The sequence below is a fragment of the Anomaloglossus baeobatrachus genome (genome assembly GCF_048569485.1).
Source record: "Anomaloglossus baeobatrachus isolate aAnoBae1 chromosome 1 unlocalized genomic scaffold, aAnoBae1.hap1 SUPER_1_unloc_2, whole genome shotgun sequence".
Lineage (NCBI taxonomy): Eukaryota > Metazoa > Chordata > Amphibia > Anura > Aromobatidae > Anomaloglossus > Anomaloglossus baeobatrachus.
Window position 1 is genome coordinate 820,242 of NW_027441775.1, and position 19,858 is coordinate 840,099.

At 47.9% G+C, this 19,858-nt stretch overlaps 1 protein-coding gene and 1 long non-coding RNA gene across 3 annotated transcripts in view; both read left to right on the plus strand.

Annotated features, from left to right (window-relative positions):
- Positions 1–14,729, plus strand: part of LOC142258669 (uncharacterized) — a 113,202-nt gene extending 98,473 nt beyond the window's left edge. For both annotated transcript variants that reach the window (XR_012727838.1, XR_012727839.1), the window contains one exon: positions 14,409–14,729. This is a non-coding gene — a long non-coding RNA (uncharacterized LOC142258669). The remainder of the gene's footprint in view (positions 1–14,408) is intronic.
- Positions 14,730–17,057: 2,328 nt separating this feature from the next.
- LOC142258670 (peroxisomal membrane protein 11C-like) overlaps positions 17,058–19,858 on the plus strand; it is a 29,550-nt gene continuing 26,749 nt past the window's right edge. Inside the window, exons 1-3 of the mRNA XM_075331292.1 lie at positions 17,058–17,065; positions 18,100–18,115; positions 18,210–18,398. Of these exons, the coding sequence (XP_075187407.1) occupies positions 17,058–17,065; positions 18,100–18,115; positions 18,210–18,398 (213 nt within the window). The remainder of the gene's footprint in view (positions 17,066–18,099; positions 18,116–18,209; positions 18,399–19,858) is intronic.

The window sequence follows — 19,858 nt, forward strand, 5'->3', positions numbered from 1 at the left end:
GGCAACCTCACCTTGGCTGGTAATCCAAAACTGAGGGCACCCCACGCTGTTATTTTAAATTAAATAAATAATTAAAAAAAACAAAACACGTAGGGGTACCCCCATAATTGGATCACCAGCCAAGGCAAAGCAGACAGCTGGGGTCTGATATTCTCAGATTAGGGAGGTCCATGGTTATTGGACTCTCCCCAGCCTAAAAATAGCAGGCCGCAGCCGCCCCAGAAGTGGCACATCCATTAGATGTGCCAATCCTGGTGCTTCGCCCCAGCTCATCCCGCGCCCTGGTGCGGTGGCAAATGGGGTAATATATGGGGTTAATACCAGATGTGTAATGTTACCTGGCATCAAGCCCTGGGGTTGGTGAGGTCAGGCGTCAATCAGATACCCTACATCACCAACCCAGTCAGTAATAAAAAAAAATAGACGACAAACACATTTTTATTTGAAAAAACACTCCCCAATACATTTCCTCTTTAACCAATTTATTAGAAAGAAAAACAAATCCAGGTCTGGTGTAATCCAAGGGGTTGCCATGACGATCCACACTGTCCCAGTCTATGCAGTGACCTGAGCTAACATCAATGGGTCAGCCCAGGTCACTGCAGGGCATGACAAGTGCTGCTGTCAGCGAGGTACATTATCTGCGCTGATCTCCTGCACTGCTGACAGCACCTGTCACTGAGTTCAATGACCTTCACAGCCAAGTATTGCGAGAGGCCCGTGACGTCACCGCTAGTCAGTCTCGGGTCGGAAGCGAGAGAAGGTGATGTGACAAGCGGCGGCCATGGAGGACAGTGACAGCCCTGAGGTCGGGACTTCATCACCGCAGGTAAGCCGAGCGGGACCATGTGTGCAGAGTGCCAGGAGGATGTCAGTGTCGTGGACTGCATGGCTGGGGACGTGTGTGTGTGTGTGTATGTATGTGTACATGCCGCGTGCAGGAGGGGGCGGAGTGAGCTGAGCGGGGAAGTGTGGGCTTCCTGCACGTAACTAGGATAAACATCGGGTTACTAACCAAAGCGCTTTGCTTGGATGTCCGATGTTTATCTTGGTTACCAGCTTCTGGCAGGCTGCCAGCGATGGCTCCTGCACACTGTAGCTGTAAAAAGCCCTGCTTTTTGCTGCTAGAACCGTTCTCGAACGTATCTAGAACTCTCGGGCTTAAGCAAAAAGCTTGAGTTCTAGTTCGATCTAGAACAGCCCCCAAAATCACTCGAGCCGCGAACTGGAGAACCTCAAACCGCGAACCGCGCTCAACTCTAGTTGGGAGGGATGCAGTAACCAAGACATAGTTTAAATGCTTGTACCTGCAGATTACCAATAAATCTGCAAGTAAATACTATTTTTGAAGGTGACAGATTTTCTTCAAGAGGTTAGTGCACATAATTTTAAAGGGATGTCAAAAAAAGGATATTAACATGCAGATATGGGGTTAATCTGCAAATTAATAGCATTCTTAGACTGGCTGGTTACCGCACTTAGGGTACGCTCACACGAGCGTTGAAATCGGATTGTGTGTGCCGCCCCTACAGCGGATAGAACCGCTCGGATCTGGGGGTGGTGATTACTCGTGGCTCAAGGGTCTCCGGACCCGGGGGCTAGGGGCCACACTCAAATGTAGAAGGCGTGTATTTACAGGGGAAAAGGTATAGTTCGTGATGTCACACATGGTGTGCGGTAACTGGGAGTACCGCCACTGCCGTTGGGAGTACCTGGGGTGATAGAGTGGGGCAGCAAGATGACGTTACTCTCCACGGGTAGGGGTAGGCCCTGGGACTCCGGATGGTGATGCAGGGATGCAGTGCAGGGGTCAGTCGGGTACTCACTCAGCAGTGAAGCAGACGCTGACAACAGGGTAAAGCAAGTCTCTGACTGCCGCTGCTCCTGAGGGGAGCTTGTCTGGGTCCCGTCCCCTGCAGCACTGCCTGGTGGGCTATAACCTGCCTCCTGGCGCCAATTTGGATTGTCTGTTGTGGCCCGGTAGCTTGGAGCTTTCCAGGCCCCGCTCCCCACTGTGGCTAAGTGAAGGAGCCTGCTCTCAGGAGCTCACGCTTGGGATTTCAGTGGGCCGCTTGCTAGGAAAGCCCTATCCCCCTCGTTGCGTTAGTGCCCCCGATCTCTGAGCTTCGTGGGAACAGTCCATAAAGGCCCTGTCCTCCACAGGTTAATTGCCGGGTCGCCTGAAGCTTCTCACTGACCTAGGGTCCGTGTACCCCGACGTGCCTTCGGTCCCGGACCGATGCTAGGACCAGGCTGCTGACCATCCTCCTTGATGGGTTCCAAGCACCTAGCCTTAATCCCCTGTGACGGGGGTCCGACTGCTCTAGGTCCCTATCACCGTCTGTGACTTAGTCTGCTTCTCCCCTGGGATCTACAACTCCCAGCTTCCTCAGAGCTTCACACAGCTCGAGGGTCACCACTGAACTGACTTGACATCTCCCATCTGCCTGCCTGACCCCTAGGTGGGCGGCCCTATTCCTGCTTAAGCAGCCCACTGGTGTGCCTGACAGGGTGTGGTGCAAGGTGTATCTGGGATTTGTGAATGCTGATGGAGGCAGGGGGGTTTGAGTCCTGCATGGGAAGAGCAGATTGTGCAGAACCCTGTGACGACCCGAATAGTCCAGGGCGTCACAAGTGCAATGCGAGAAAATCTCGCATTCCACTCTGACCAATGCTAGTCAATGAGGGCGAGCAGTTACTCAGCTTTTCTCGCATCCAGATTGTGGATGCGAGAAAAGTAGCAGCATGCTGCGATTTTCTGTGAAAGCCGTATCACTTGAATGGGTACGAGAGAAACATCGGACTGCACTCAGATGTTATCCCAGTGCAGTGTGATATACGCACAGTCTGACAATGGAGGAGATGGGGAGATTAACCCCTCCCTCTCCTCCCCAACGCCTGCCCTCAGCTTCACAGCTGTGACCCGATTGCAAAATCGGGTCACAGTCACATGAAACTCGGCTCACGCTCGCAGCAGGTCATTAGCATATCACATCCAATGTTCTCGCATCGGATGCCATACTCTCGTGTGAGTCCAGCCTTAGGCCCCCTTCACACGTACGTGTCTCCGGTATGTGCTAGGTCCGTGCCCGCATGTACCGAAGACACGGGCACACGTAAACACATTAAAATCAATGGGTTTATGTGCACGCACGAGACATGAGCCCATGTGCTCCACACGGATACATGTCCGTTTTTCTCCGGCAGCACGGGTGTCACACGGCCCGCACCCGTACCACACGGATGTAGTGTGGATGCGGTCCTGTGTGAAACGCGCCGGAGAAACACACATCTCAGAGAAAAAAATAACAAAACTTTACTCACCTTCTCCAGCCCTCCTGTCTCTGCCGCTGCTGTCACTTGCTGCCGGCCGCCGCTCATTATGCTCATTTAATATTCACTTCACTGCGGCGGAAGCGGCAGCAGCAGGGAGTTGGCAGGGCTGGAGACCGAAGATCAGCACCACAGACAGCGACGCCAGGGACAGGTGAGTGGAAAGTTCCCGTTCTCCATGTGTTATCACGGATAACACACTGAGAACACATGTAGTGCCATAAACACGTCACACGGAGGGGAAACGCACCTTTGACACGTCCATGAAACGTGCGTGATTTTCACGGACGTGTGAAGGGAGCCTTAGGCCTGTTTCACACGTCAGTGATTCTGGTACGTATGTGTTTTTTTTTCTACGTACCAGAATCACTGACTTATGCAGACCCATTATAATCAATGGGTCTGCTCACACATCAGTGATTTTTCACTGACCTTGTCTCCATGCAGCGTACCCACGTGTCCGTGATTGCCGCACGGAGACACTTCCATTTTTTTATGGCATCACTGATGTCCCACGGACCACGCAGTGGTGTGATCCGTGAAACACGTGCCAGAAAAAAACGTGCATATAAAATAAAAATAATTTTTACTCACCCGGCTTCAGCGGCGCTGTCTGCAGCCTGTTCTGCCTGCTGCTTCTCAGCCGGCTCATTACTGTCATGCATATTCATGAATGCACGACACAGCCGACTCGGAAGCAGCTGCTGTGGGGGTCAGCGCTGGCCGGATGCTGCACCGTGGGAGCGTTCAGCACCATGGAGAGCGGGAGCGCGCACAGGTGAGTTAATCTCTATGTGCAATCACGGACCACGGAGAACGGAGCCCGGATTGCACTTAGACAACCCACGTGTGCCGTGAATCACGGCACACGGAGGGACATGTGCGTGTTTTACACGTCAGTGAAGAACGTCTGTGTTTTTCACTGACGTGTGAAACGGGTCTTAAAGAGAGGAATGTACTTGTAATTCTTTCCGGCAGTCTCGGGTTTCAGTCATAGAGGCACAAGTAGTTTCAGTCACCCCTCGGTACATGGTAAGTGCCCCGGCACTGATAGACATCCAGCTCTGTACTGATGCAAAGGAGGTCTCATTTAAATTGAACACATCACATTAATAACCAAGACTTGCCTTTGGTAGAGAATGTCTTAGGAAAAATGATAATTTCTTCCCCAGGTATCACTCCCCTCCTTCTACACCCCTTCAATGTAATATTTAGTCACAGATATAATCTCTCTTTTCACCTAAAAACGTCCACTATTTTGTCTGCTCTATATAGTTGGCACTATGAGCCAAAGGTGGATCCAGGATTTGGTGATGGATTGGGTAGGCATTGAAATGAAGCAGATATATCCAAAAATAATAGCCTCATACACTGTTTCTTCAAAGATATCATCACACACAAAGCCTCCCCAGACTCAAATAATTCTAGTTGAAGGGCTTGATTTATTAAAGTGTATTCACCTGGCAAGAAACACTTTGTGAAGTTTTTTTGCGCAAATATTCCCTCAGTCTTAGCTAGCTTCACCAAAGTGAGCAAAGCTTATGCAGGAAGAATCGTGGAGAAATCCACCTATCAATCTCAAAAAATTGATGGCAGGAATGTACTCTCAATATCTGAGGTACACCTTACTTCAGTGATGCCTATATTAAATTGACATTAAAAATTCTGGTCTTATTGAACTGTGCAGATAATGTTGTAAAAAATCATAATACACTACACACTGTACTTACTGTGCCAAGAAGAAATGCTCAGAGAATAGTATGGTGCTTTGAAAGGGACTCAACCAATTTTGTTATAATAAATATACAGCAGAACAGAGTGCAATAGAAGAAATTTATGAGAAATATGATGGTTGTTATCAGGTATAATGTGCTGCTCCTTTTTCTCCTGCTATGTAGGAGGTCAGACTCTGTTTGCTCAGCAATAGCAGCATCGGATATAGCCTTTATATTTCTCTGTGTGGATATCTGTTCACTGCTGACATCACAGTGCATTGATGTCAAATGCAGTATATAGAAAAAGGGAAGGTTTTTCAGATGAGAAGTGACCTACAGAAGGAGGCTAAGGAAATGAGGGGTAGAGATTCAGCACAGCGGAGGCAGCTAGCTGATATTGTTGACATTGTTAAGGAGACAGAGTACCCCTATTATCTTAATGAAGGGACATGCACAAGTAAAATGCACTTAATGAATTAAGAGGCGCACACCACTTAATGAATTAGCACATCATCAGAAGTGTTATTCCGGTCAGAGACTAAAGTATATCTCTGGCGTAAATGTAACTGATGCCATTTTGAAGGGATCTGGGATCAGAAGGACATAATGTATTGTTGATCACAGATCTGCTTTAGTGTCATTGTTTACACTGATATGGAGCATAATTAGTTCCATCCGGTACTGAAGGAATTAAGGTGAATTTCTATCCTGCAGAGATCTAGCAGATAGTTGTAATCTCAGCTGCAGCCACTCCCTTGATGGGAAGCCCCTGTCCGAGGCTATCCAGTTCGTTGACGAGCAAGTTGTCCTTTGGGTGGGAATGCTGCATGTGGAGAAGATCGCTTTCCACGTGTTACTGGGAATGTCGCATCCACTGTTACTGGGCCTGCTGTGGCTTCAGAAACATAAACCGGTGTTGGACTGGAGAGATACTCAGGTGGGGTTACTCCTGCCATGAAAGTTGTCTCATTTCCGTGCAACCTGCTTGGTCGCGTGTGAGACCCTCTAATCTTCCAGGGCTGCTGTCTGCCTACTGGGCCTACGCCTACATCTTTGACAAAAAAGAGGCTGAGATCTTGCCGTGACACAGGCCATATGACTGTCCTATTTATCTCCTTTCCAGTTCAACTCACCTTGTGGTCGTATCTACCCTCTGTCTCAGGCTGAGGCCCAAGCCATATCCAAATACATTAAGGAGAATTTGGTAAAGGGAATCATCCAAAAGTGCTCCTCACTGGCTGGAGCTGGATTCTGCTTTGTAAAAAAAAAAGGATGGATCTCTTCAGCCATGTATTAACTACAGAGGTCTCAACCAAATTACAGTCAAGAATAAATACCCGCTGCCGCTAATACCGGAATTTTTCGACTAGCTATGAGGTTCCAGAATTTTCTCCAACTCAACCTCTGTGGTGTGTACACCCTAATCTGGATACGGTCGGGTGAGGAATGGAAGACGGCCTTCAATATGTGTGACGGCCACTATGGGGTGGGAATTCCAAGGTGTGGACTCCAGAAATGGAAGACGCATTTGTCACCCTCAAGCAGGCCTTCTCTTCAGCTCTGGTACTGCATAGACCAGAGATTAGTAAGCAGTTCATCCTTGAAGTACATGCTTTGTCCTCTGGTGCCAGTGCAGCCCTCATGCAGAAGTCTGCTGCGGGTAAGATGGTAACTTGTGGATTCTTTTCCAGGGCCTTCTCTCCTGCCGAGTACAACTACTTGATTGGCGAACAAGACCTGTTAGCAATCATCTGCAACAACCACAAAAACTTGGCCTACCTTCAGTCGGCTCAGAGGTTTAATCTGCGCCAAGCATGGTGGTCATTGTACTACACGTGCTTTGTCTTCATTGTGCTTTTCTGTCCGGCTGAGAACATCAAGGCCAAGGTGCTTGGTCTTGGACGTTTCTATCAGCCGATCAAGAGAAGGTGCTTCAGCATTTTATCGAGCCTTCCAGGATGTTGCCGATGGCTCCTATAGACTTGTAGAAAAATAGTTTAGTCAGAGGCAAACGAGTCAGCTCACCACTTTCCACAGCGAGCGAAGTCATGAAAGATGCTTGTGAAATCCAATGACTATAAGAAAAAAGAAGGCATCCAACGATGTAAAAACCATACAAATTTTATTCCAATAATATTAATTAAAACCATAGGAAGATGGCACTCAAAAAAAAGCAAACATTTTTCGGACAATGGCGTCCTTAATCATCGCATACCAAACAGCACATGCACTTAAGGGGGCTTTACACGGTAGCGATATCGCTAGCAATTTGTAGCGATAGCGAGTGTGTAAGTACCCGCCCCCATCGCGCATGCGATTGTTTGTGATCGCTGCCGTAGCGAACAATATCGCTACGGCAGCGTCACACATACTTACCTGGTCGGCGGCGTTGCTGTGACTGCCGAACAATCCCTCCTTCAAGGGGGAGGGACGTTCGGCATCACAGCGACGTCACCGCAACGTCACTAAGCGGCCGGCCAATCAAAGCGGAGGGGCGGAGATGAGCAGGACGTAACATCCCACCCACCTTCTTTCTTCCTCATTGTGGCCGGCGGTAGGTAAGGAGACGTTCCTCGCTCCTGCGGTGTCACACATAGCGATGTGTCCTGCCGCATGAGCGATGAACCACCTGGATAAACAACCCTTACCGATTTTTGAGTTTGGGACGACCTCTCCATGGTGAATGATTTTCACCATTTTTGAGGTCGCTTAAGGTCGCTGGTCAGTGTCACACGCTGCGATATCGTTAATGACGCCGGATGTGCGTCACTAACAACTTGACCCCGACGACAAAACATTAACGATATCGTAGCGTGTAAAGCCCCCTTTAGTGTCTTATCTCACATCCTGTTAAGGGTGCTTTACACGCTACAATAAATCTTACGATGTGTCGGCGGGGTCACGTCGTAAGTGACGCTCATTCGGCATCGTAAGTATGATTGTAGTGTGTAAAACCTCCGTGCAATTGCGATTAAACGAAAATCCGTTCATCGCATACACATTGTTCATTCCTCAAAGATTGAACGTGCGGTTGTACAATGTTCCCGAGGCAGCACACATCGCAGTGTGTGACACCCTGGGAACATTGAACGACAGCTTACCTGCGTCCACGGCTCCCGCCGACAATGCGGAAGGAAGGAGGTGGGCGGGATGTTTACGTCCCGCTCATCTCCGCCTCTCCGCTTCTATTGGCCGGCTGCCGCGTGACGTCGCTGTGGCGCCGAACATCCCTCCCACTCCAGGAAGTGGATGTTCGCCGCCCACATTGAGGTCGTATGGATGGGTAAGTACATGTGACGGGGGTTAATTGTTTGTGCGGCACATTCAACAAATTGAACGTGCCGCACATACAATGGGGGCGGTTACGATTGCATACGATATCGTATGCGAAATCATAACATGTAAAGCAGGCTTTACTCCCACTCGACAGACAAGCCAATCACTGCAAATCACTGAAAAAAATTCACCAATTAGTCATAGTGATAGATTAAATCATACCTACAATTCAGGCCATCAGGTATTCTAGTCTGTAACAAGAAAATCCACCAAGATTCTCTGTTCAACAGGATCCGTCTCCGATCACCACCCCTAGGGGGCATGCAAACTTTCTCAATCCCCGTCACTTTACATGAATCAATATTACTGTTATGTACCATGGAAAGTTGACGGGAGGCTGAGGAACCTATAGACTTGTCCCTCCCTGTAAGACGTTCTTTGCAGAAGCATCAATGAAGCGAGTTCTTCAATGGGGTCATTGCTCCAAGCTGGCAAGTCACGCTTCAGCTGATCTTTCAGCATTATTGGTGGCCAACACTGAAACAAGATGTTCTGGAGTTTGTTTTGGCCTCTCCCTCATGTGCCCTCAACAAAACTCCAAAGAAATTTCCTGCTGGGTGGTCCTTGGCAGCATATTTTGATGGACTATATCACTGCCCTGCCATAGTCCTCTGGTTGCACCACCATCTGAGTGGTAGAAGACAAGTTTTTTTAAAATGGCCCATTTCACGGCACTGACTGGGCAAGCACTACATCCAGCGTATCTTCAGGCTGCAGGGTCTTCCGCTTAACATCATGTGCAACAGAGGTGTCCAGTTTATGTCCTGCTTGTGGAGGGCCACCTGCAAGCTACTGTATGTCACCTTGGACTTCTCAGATGGGAACTTGGCAAACGTGGCTCAATCTGCGCTTCTGTAAATGAGACCAAGTCCTCCCTGTTGCACTCCTCTATCCATATGAAGAGGCATCCGGACAAGATACGCCTTAATTCTCCTTTTTTCTGGCCCGGAGACAAGGTATGGCTCTTTTTTGGATACATGTGTTAGGGTGAACTCTTAATCAGAGATCACTAGTTGCCTACTGCCTGGTCTAATTGGTGTGGATCGAGTGCATGCTTGAAAAATGAGATCAGACACAGTCGGATATTCATCTTTCCTCAACAGAAGTCAGCCCATGCTCTGCTTTATTACAACTGAGCTTGCTCTGATATAACCTTGCAAAGGGGCATGGTCAGCCCCACAGTGAGCATACTTGGATGTGTCCATTGGTCAGTGGGTTGAACAATGTGTTAGTCCATGAGCTGATTGGTGGGCGTCATTGTAGGCAGGTCTATGACGTCATCGGATGGATCCATGGTGATGGGAGTGACGTCATCTGGTGGATCCATGCTGATGGTAGGGTCTGTGATGTCATCGGGGGCCATCGTGGCTTCCTCTTAAGAGTGACTGGCTTATGTATAGAGAATTAATTTCATTGAACACACTTCTCACAGTGCTCTATGTTCAGAGGTTAATTAAGTATTTCATCTTATGGCTCTCCTCAACAGTCCCCCCTAAATACTTTATTAACCTTCTGACCCTACTATGGTCCTCTAACAAATCAGCTCTAAGGCTATGTGCGCACAGTGCGTTTTTCGCGGCGTTTTTGCGCGTTTTTCGGGTGCGTTTTTGGCCTCAAAACTGCAGGACTTTGCTTCCCCAGCAAAGTCTATGAGTTTTCATTTTTGCTGTCCGCACACATCTGTTTTTTTTCAGCTGCGTTTTTGTGGTGCCACAAAAACGCAGCATGTCAATTATTCCCGTGTTTTTCACTGCGCTTTTCATCCATTGAGTTCAATGGGATGTTGAAAGACGCAATCAGAAACGCAAATAGCTGCGTTTTGGTGCGTTTTTAAGACCAAAAACGCAGCTATAAACGCAGGAGGTGGGTAGTAAAGTGACGTGTACAGGAAGAGGATTCCTTCTGTCAGTAAACACAGAAGCGTGAATCCTCCCGGTACAGTCACCGCCGCTTCCACCTCCCGTCCTGTGCATGTATGCTGCCGTGCGGCGCCATGTCTGGGCGGGAGGTGGAAGCGGCTGCGAAAACAAAAGTTAACAGTAGAAAAAAAAAAAAAAGTTATACTCACCTGTCTGCAGACTCCCGGTGCCATGCCCGCTCCCATCTCCTCTCACGGTATCGCCACCCCCGCTCCGGCTGTGTGCAGACGGCCGGGAAACCTCCGATGGATGCAGGACCTGGCGATGGATCACCTGATGCAGTCACCTGACGCATCAGCTGATCGTAAGTATCGCGGTGACGCGGGCGCCCGGCCGGTATCAGCGGATGCGTCAGGAGACTTCATCAGCTGATTACCGGCAGCTGCTGCAGCGATCGGACGGGATCAGACTCCCGCCCCATCGCTCCAAGAGCTGCCGGTAATCAGCACATAAGTGAGTATTATTATTATTTTTTTTTTTTGCACCGATGCATCTGCTGATTGTATAAACGGCTTTTATACAATCAGCTGATGTGTGATGGGATTCAGGCACTTGATCCTGACACATAATCTGATCGCTTTGCCTTCCAGCAAACCGATCAGATGATATTGGATCCGGATTGGACGGCGCGGGACCCTTGACCCAGGATTACTGCGGAGGGGGGGTTCTTTATTTCAATAAAGATGGAGTCACTAATTGTGTTGTGTTTTATTTCTAATAAAAATATTTTTCTGTGTGTTGTGTTTTTTTTTTATCTTTACTAGAAATTCATGGTGGCCATGTCTAATATTGGCGTGACACCATGAATTTCGGGCTTAGGGCTAGCTGATAATATACAGCTAGCCCTAACTCCATTATTACCCGGCTAGCCACCCGGCATCAGGGCAGCCGGAAGAGTTGGATACAGCGCCAGAAGATGGCGCTTCTATGAAAGCGCCATTTTCTGGGGTGGCTGCGGGACTGCAATTCACAGCGGGGGTGCCCAGAAAGCATGGGCACCCTGCACTGTGGATTCCAATCCCCAGCTGCCTAGTTGTACCCGGCTGGACTCAAAAATGGGGCGAAGCTCACGTCATTTTTTTTTTTAAATTATTTCATGAAATTCATGAAATAATTTTAAAAAAAAGGGCTTCCCTATATTTTTGGTTCCCAGCCGGGTACAAATAGGCAGCTGGGGGTTGGGGGCAGCCCGTACCTGCCTGCTGTACCCGGCTAGCATACAAAAATATGGCGAAGCCCACGTCATTTTTTTTTTTTGGGGGGGCAAAGAAATCCTGCATACAGTCCTGGAAGGAGGATGCTGAGCCTTGTAGTTCGACAGCTGCTGTCTGCTCTCCTGCATACACTATTGGAAGGAGGATGCTGAGCCTTGTAGTTCGACAGCTGCTGTCTGCTGTCCTGCATACACTATTGGATCGAGGATGCTGAGCCTTGTAGTTCTGCAGCTGTCTGCTCTTCTGCATACACTAGTGGAGAATGAAGAACACATTGAAGAAGGAAATGACATCAGACCTTTTTTTTTTTGTTCACTGATAAAAAACGCATAAGGACGCAGTGAGCAAAAACGCAGCAAAACGCAGCAAAAAAAACGCACCAAATCGCGGCAAAACGCGTGCGTTTTTTGCCGCGTTTTTTCGACGCAGGTGCGTTTTTGTGCGTTTTTAGCGGCCAAAAACGCACAAAAACGCAGCGTCAAAAAAACGCAGCGTGTGCACATAGCCTTACACGCACTCTACAGTCTCTGCTTCTCTCCCAGAATCCACAGGTGAAGTGGTCCACGACTTCGTACCCGGTGACCTGGTGTACGTGAAGAAGTTTGTCCGCAGAGACTGCCTACAGCCCCGATTTGACGGTCCTTACACTGTAATCTTGGTGACTCCCACGGCGGTGAAACTTGAGGGAAAGAACACCTGGATACACGCCTCTCACTGCAAAAGGGACAAGACTGGAAATGGCACCCGTCATTAGCCTCATAATGATAAGCCTACTAGGGGCGCCTTTGATATTGCCCCTAGAGGGAAAGGTTACCACCTTCTGGGTAACTACGTCTGTATCCGTACAAACCTACAAATTTGATTTTTGTGATGTAGTTGAATGCAAAGGTCGTGGCCTCACTACCAAGAAGTGGTATGAGACAGCGACCAGGGGAGAATTTTACATATGTGTGACCTGCCCCGCTAATGAAAATTGCTACTACTGGTCCGATGTAGGGTGGAATACGGGAAATGACTGGGGATATAAACCCCAGGAGGGGAGGGACCGGAAGGACAAAAATGAGAGATCCCTACTTACCCGAATGACCATAACCAAAGCAAAGGTTTACCCCTGGGGAAGGTGCCATGCCGAAAGAAATTGCTTTCCCTTGTATATAAATATAGAGAACCCGTCATCGGGAGACCTGGGAAAGTATGTTTTGGGTTTACACATGGGAGCCATCAATTATGATGTTGGTCAGTTTGAATTTAAAGATGTAAAGGATAAACCCACTCAAACTCCGCCCACTGTTATCCATAACCCGCGTGAGAAACTACAGGCTGCAGTAAACGAAGTAATCCCCATTCCAGGCCTCAGTTGGGAGGAAGTATTCTCCATAGAGACTCAAGCCAACCCCAGGAAAAATGTATTGATAGAATGGGTGAGGTATAATGTGAGAGTTCAAAACATCTCTGTGGGATGTATTGCTTGTGCTGCTGCCAACACACACCTATATACGCATGCTCTCCACCTCCCTGACGACAATACCACCACATGCCTAATGAGTATGTTGAAAGGATCCGAGGTAACAGAGTGTCCAGACTACGCCCCACTAATACATAAGAAACTTAGAACCCGAGTACCTGGAGGAGTAATAATCATAGCAGACAATTACACTTGTTACAATAGGAGTGACACAGGTACCCAAGTAGGGACATTCAAGCCAGGGTTCTGTAAATCCGACCATGCAGTGAACACTGATCTACTCCACAACCACACACATTATATGTATGACATCTATTGGTTATGTGGAGACGATAAGCTCAGGTCCAGACTACCCTCCTCCTGGTCCGGCCAATGTACTCTGGTAAAGCTGGCCATGAAGTCCCGGATCCTACCCTGGGATCCTGAACCCCCTGCAGACAGGCGTAGAAAAAGAAGCACTGAACAACTTCATCTGGGGTATGAGGAAGACCCCAAAGTCTATATTGATGCCATTGGAGTGCCAAGGGGGGTTCCTGATCAGTTTAAGGCTCAGAACCAGATTGCAGCAGGTTTTGCCTCCATTATCCCACAGGTACAGATCAATAAGAATGTCGACTGGATTAATTATGTGTATTACAGTGAGCAAAGATTTGTCAACTATAGTCGAGATGCCTTCCAGGGTATAGTGGAGGAATTAGGCCCTCACACCAAGATGACCCTGCAGAATAGACTTACGCTTGACATGATCCTGGCCGAAAAAGGAGGGGTCTGTGGAATGATTGGGGAAGAATGTTGTACCTATATCCCACAAAATTCAGGTATAAACGGTAAGACTACAGTGGCCCTTCGGAAGATCAATAAATTGGCGGACGAGCTTAAGAGCAACGCCGGAGTAGACACCTCCTTTTTCTCAGGTTGGTTGGGAGGCCTGAAGGGATTCCTACAACAGCTTTGTCTAGTTATAATTGGTATTGTGGCTTTCGGAATGATTATTCTATGCTGCGTTATTCCCCTTTATAAAAGGATAGCTACCAAAGCCGCCCCAACAGGCGTCTTCCTCTCCGGGGAAGTCGGCTCCCTCATAGCTGAGGTCGAGGAAATGGAACAATACACAGAGCTCAACAAATCCAATCTCACCCCCTATCATAATTTGAAGGATTTAGTTTAGGGAAAGATGGGATAACTCCATGCATTATCTGATAGTGTAGTGTTCGGTTCGTGTGGGGTACTCTACCAGGGAGTTATCCTGACGCGGACGAATGAAAAAGCCCAATTCATCTCCTTTCCCCATGCATGGACAGTCTCAAAGGATGATTTTCAGGGAAAAACTTTGTGTTTAGGGGGGATTGTGAAGGAAAAATATACTTTTTATATTCATGCTTTTATATGCTTTATGCTTTCATACGCTTTGTGTTTATTTCTGCAGAAACATAAGTTTTTCCACTGAAGCTATTTCAACATGGAAACTAGACCAACAGTCAACTGACTATTTTGACACAGAAACTTTGCTAACGGCCGACATCCTGTTTACTGGAAACTACGTGACATACTAGAAGAATAATTCCATTTATAGAAGAATGATTGGACCAATGACGAACGACCGGAATTAGACATATATGACTTTAACCCCTCCCTGCTGTTCCTTTTTCTTTCCTCCTCCACGCCTATACATTTATGTATATAAGATTGTGTTCAGGAAATAAAGGGCAGTGTTGCTGAGTGCTGACGCCCACGTGCACTGGGATTGAACCAGATTCCTTGTCTGACTCTTTCTTATATTGGTACCACACGCTATTAGACTAATTCGGAGTGACGGTGGACGAGGGTATTGTCGTAACGACCCCGACACAGGTAGAACACAATCTAATACTCTACCTGTAATCCACTCCCATATTTCCCATGTACAGGTAGAACACAATCTAATACTCTACCTGTAATCCACTCCCATATTTCCCATGTAGCGGTAGAACACCATATAATACTCTTCCTTTAATCCACTCCCATATTTCCCATGTACCGGTAGAACACCATCTAATACTCTACCTATAATCCACTCCCATATTTCCCATGTACAGGTAGAACACAATCTAATACTCTACCTATAATCCACTCCCATATTTCCCATATACCGGTAGAGCACCATATAATACTCTACCTATAATCCTCTCCCATATTTCCCATGTACCGGTAGAACACAATCTAATACTCTACCTATAATCCTCTCCCATATTTCCCATGTACCAGTAGAACACCATATAATACTCTTCCTTTAATCCTCTCCTATATTTCCCATGTACCGGTAGAACACCATATAATACTGTTGCTTTAATCCTCTCCCATATTTCGCATGTACTGGTAGAACACCATATAATACTTTTCCTATAATCCACTCCCATATTTCCCATGTACCGGTATAACACAATCTAATACTCTACCTATAATCCACTCCCATATTTCCCATGTACCAGTAGAACACCATATAATACTCTTCCTTTAATCCTGTCCCATATTTCCCATGTACCGGTAGAACACCATATAATACTCTTCCTTTAATCCACTCCCATATTTCCCATGTAACGGTAGAACACCATATAACACTACCTATAATCCACTCCCATATTTCCCATGGACCGGTAGAACACCATCTAATACTCTACCTGTAATCCACTCCTATATTTCCCATGTATCGGTAGAACACCATCTAATATCCTACCTATAATCCACTCCCATATTTCCCATGTACCGGTAGAACACCATCTAATACTCTACCTATAATCCACTCCCATATTTCCCATGTATCAGTAGAACACCATCTAATACCCTACCTATAATCCACTCCCATATTTCCCATGTACCGGTATAACACAATCTAATACTCTACCTATAATCCACTCCCATATTTCCCATGTACCGGTAGAACACCATATAATACTCTTCCTTTAATCCTGTCCCATATTTCCCATGTACCGGTAGAACACCATATAATACTCTTCCTTTAATCCACTCCCATATTTCCCATGTAACGGTAGAACACCATATAACACTACCTATAATCCACTCCCATATTTCCCATGGACCGGTAGAACACCATCTAATACTCTACCTGTAATCCACTCCTATATTTCCCATGTATCGGTAGAACACCATCTAATATCCTACCTATAATCCACTCCCATATTTCCCATGTACCGGTAGAACACCATCTAATACTCTACCTATAATCCACTCCCATATTTCCCATGTATCGGTAGAACACCATCTAATACCCTACCTATAATCCACTCCCATATTTCCCATGTACCGGTAGAACACTATATAATACTTTTCCTATAATCCACTCCCATATTTCGCATGTACTGGTAGAACACCATATAATACTTTTCCTATAATCCACTCCCATATTTCCCATGTACCGGTATAACACAATCTAATACTCTACCTATAATCCACTCCCATATTTCCCATGTACCAGTAGAACACCATATAATACTCTTCCTTTAATCCTGTCCCATATTTCCCATGTACCGGTAGAACACCATATAATACTCTTCCTTTAATCCACTCCCATATTTCCCATGTAACGGTAGAACACCATATAACACTACCTATAATCCACTCCCATATTTCCCATGGACCGGTAGAACACCATCTAATACTCTACCTGTAATCCACTCCTATATTTCCCATGTATCGGTAGAACACCATCTAATATCCTACCTATAATCCACTCCCATATTTCCCATGTACCGGTAGAACACCATCTAATACTCTACCTATAATCCACTCCCATATTTCCCATGTATCGGTAGAACACCATCTAATACCCTACCTATAATCCACTCCCATATTTCCCATGTACCGGTAGAACACAATCTAATACTCTACCTATAATCCACTCCCATATTTCCCATGTACCGGTAGAACACCATATAATACTCTTCCTTTAATCCTGTCCCATATTTCCCATGTACCGGTAGAACACCATATAATACTCTTCCTTTAATCCACTCCCATATTTCCCATGTAACGGTAGAACACCATATAACACTACCTATAATCCACTCCCATATTTCCCATGGACCGGTAGAACACCATCTAATACTCTACCTGTAATCCACTCCTATATTTCCCATGTATCGGTAGAACACCATCTAATATCCTACCTATAATCCACTCCCATATTTCCCATGTACCGGTAGAACACCATCTAATACTCTACCTATAATCCACTCCCATATTTCCCATGTATCGGTAGAACACCATCTAATACCCTACCTATAATCCACTCCCATATTTCCCATGTACCGGTAGAACACCATTTAATACTCTACCTATAATTCAGTCCCATATTTCCCATGTATCGGTAGAACACCATCTAATACTCTACCTATAATCCACTCCCATATTTCCCATGTACCGGTAGAACACCATCTAATACTCTACCTATAATCCACTCCCATATTTCCCATGTACCGGTAGATCACAATCTAAGGGTGGCTTTACACGCTGCGACATCGCTAGCCGATTCTAGCGATAGCGAGCCTGATAGCACCCGCCCCTATCGTTATAACGATATGTGAAGATCACTGTCGTAGCGAACATTATCGCTACGGCAGCGTCACACGTACTTACCTGCTCGGCGACGTCGCTGTGACCGGCGAACCACCTCCTTTCTAAGGGGACGATTCGCTCGGCGTCACAGCGACGTCACTAAGCGGCCGCCCAATCAAAGCGGAGGGGTGGAGATGAGCGGGACGAACATCCCGCCCACCTTCTTCCTTCCTCATTGCTGGCGTGTGGCAGGTAAGGAGAGGTTCCTCGCTCCTGCGGCGTCACATGTAGCGATATGTGCTTCCGCAGGGACGAGGATCAACTTCGCCCAAGCGACAGCAGGGATAATTGGGAGAGGACCATGTCAACGAGGAGCGATTTTTGGACGTTTTTGCAACGATCCAAAATCGCTCCTAGGAGTCACACACAACGATATCGCTACAGCGGCCAGATGTGCGTCACAAAATCCGTGACCCCAACGAGATCGCTGTAGCAATCTCGTAGCGTGTAAAGCCCGCTTAATACTCTACCTATAATCCACTCCCATATTTCCCATGTACCGGTAGATCACAATTTAATACTGTACCTATAATCCACTCCCATATTTCCCATGTGTTTTTGTTGGTTTCTGACGTGCTATGTGACAGGTTTCTTCCTTATTCCTTCTCGTTGTTAGATACGGACACTGTGCTATAGCTGTCAGCTGCTTGGAGGCGCCATAACACAGAGACATGGAGAAACACAGCCGTGTGGAAGGAGTCTTCTTATTGTGGCCTCTCAGCTGAGTCACTGCAGGACAGTCCTGAGACTCTTTGATGACCTGTCCATGCTGGCGTACTCTCTTCAGTACGGTCTAGGAAACCAGGTCAGTTGGATCAAGGTTCACTGAACCGCTGCTTACAATCCCATAAGTCTCACATATTCTGCTCCCCCCTAATATTGGACTGTTCAAAACATAATATAAATCTTACCACTGACAGCCAAAGCCAATGTTCTTATCTGTTCAGAGGGTTCTTAACCCCGTCAGGTACCATGAAATAAAATCACTAGTTGTACCAATCTGCATGGGGTCACATTGACCAGACAAGTGTGACGCCCTGGGCAAGCCAGGGGTCACAGGTCACAACAACACACACCCCACATTCCCTGCAGGTACACCAGCTAACCCCAAAATCCTTGTTACCTTCCTCCAGGGGCTGTTGTCCACACCAGGGGGTGGGCCAGGCGGTTGGCTCCGCCCACCGAGGAGTTCACAGCCCTGGAGGCAGGAAGAACCAGGCAGTGCAGTTTAGGAAGTGAAAGTAGAAGGAAGTGAAGTGGTAGTGGAGCAAAGGAGAGGAGCTTGTAAGAGGAGTAAAGAGGTGGAAAGAAACAGTAGTAAAGCCTGAAGTTGGTCCGGGTGTGTGCCCCGGACTGTGACAGCAAGGTCAGCAGACGGCGGTGATAGTCTGCAGGGGGAGAGTGGGGAGGTGCACAGCGCTGCCCCTGCACCTCCACAGGCCCCATACCCGCCTGTCCACCATCCCAACCCCATCACTGGGCCCCGGGAGCACCACAACCCCTACCCACGGAGGGGCACATCAACAACTGGCTGCTCCATACCATCACTCCCGGGCTCCCCATACAGAGCAGCGGTGGTGTTAACAAATCACCACAACCGTGGGTGGCGTCACGGACAATAGACTATCCCAAAACACCCAATCCCCTTTTCACTCACGGGCGAGGAGCGCCGCTCGAGTCCCCGGGATCCGGCCCATCGCTCGAGCCACCGAGCAGCGGCCGCAGCAGCCGTGGTGCCAGCCGGACCAGACCAGCAGCAGGGAGAGCGCGGCGTCCCCTCCTCCGCCCGCGACAACTTGGCGTCACGAACAGGATCTTACCGCTCTGCCGTTGGGTAGAGGTGCGCCTTGTGACCGCCGGAGGTATCCGGCCGGAAAATTTCAGAAGTCGCCATCTTTGGCGCGAAAAGTTCCCGCTCGAGCGTCTTCTCGAGTAGTAGAGGCGCGAAGGCCAAAACTCCGCCCCGATAGAGGAGGGGCCGGAAAGAAGCTAAGGGGGACGCGGATGGAGAAATGGCGGCGTCCTCGAATTGGAGTGCGGGAATACCCGCCACCGGAGTACCTAAGCTTTGGGGGAAACGAGGCGGAGTAGCGTTTGAGGACTGCGGCCCGGGTGAACACCCCGCCGGGACCGCTGCGTGGCTGGAGCGGGAGTTGGGCCGGTTCTGCGTGAAGGTGAGGGCGCAGAGCCTGCAGCAGTTGATGGACTGGAAGGCAGAGATGCGCAGGATGGTTGCCGTAGTGGGGGCCCGTGAGCAAGGGGCGG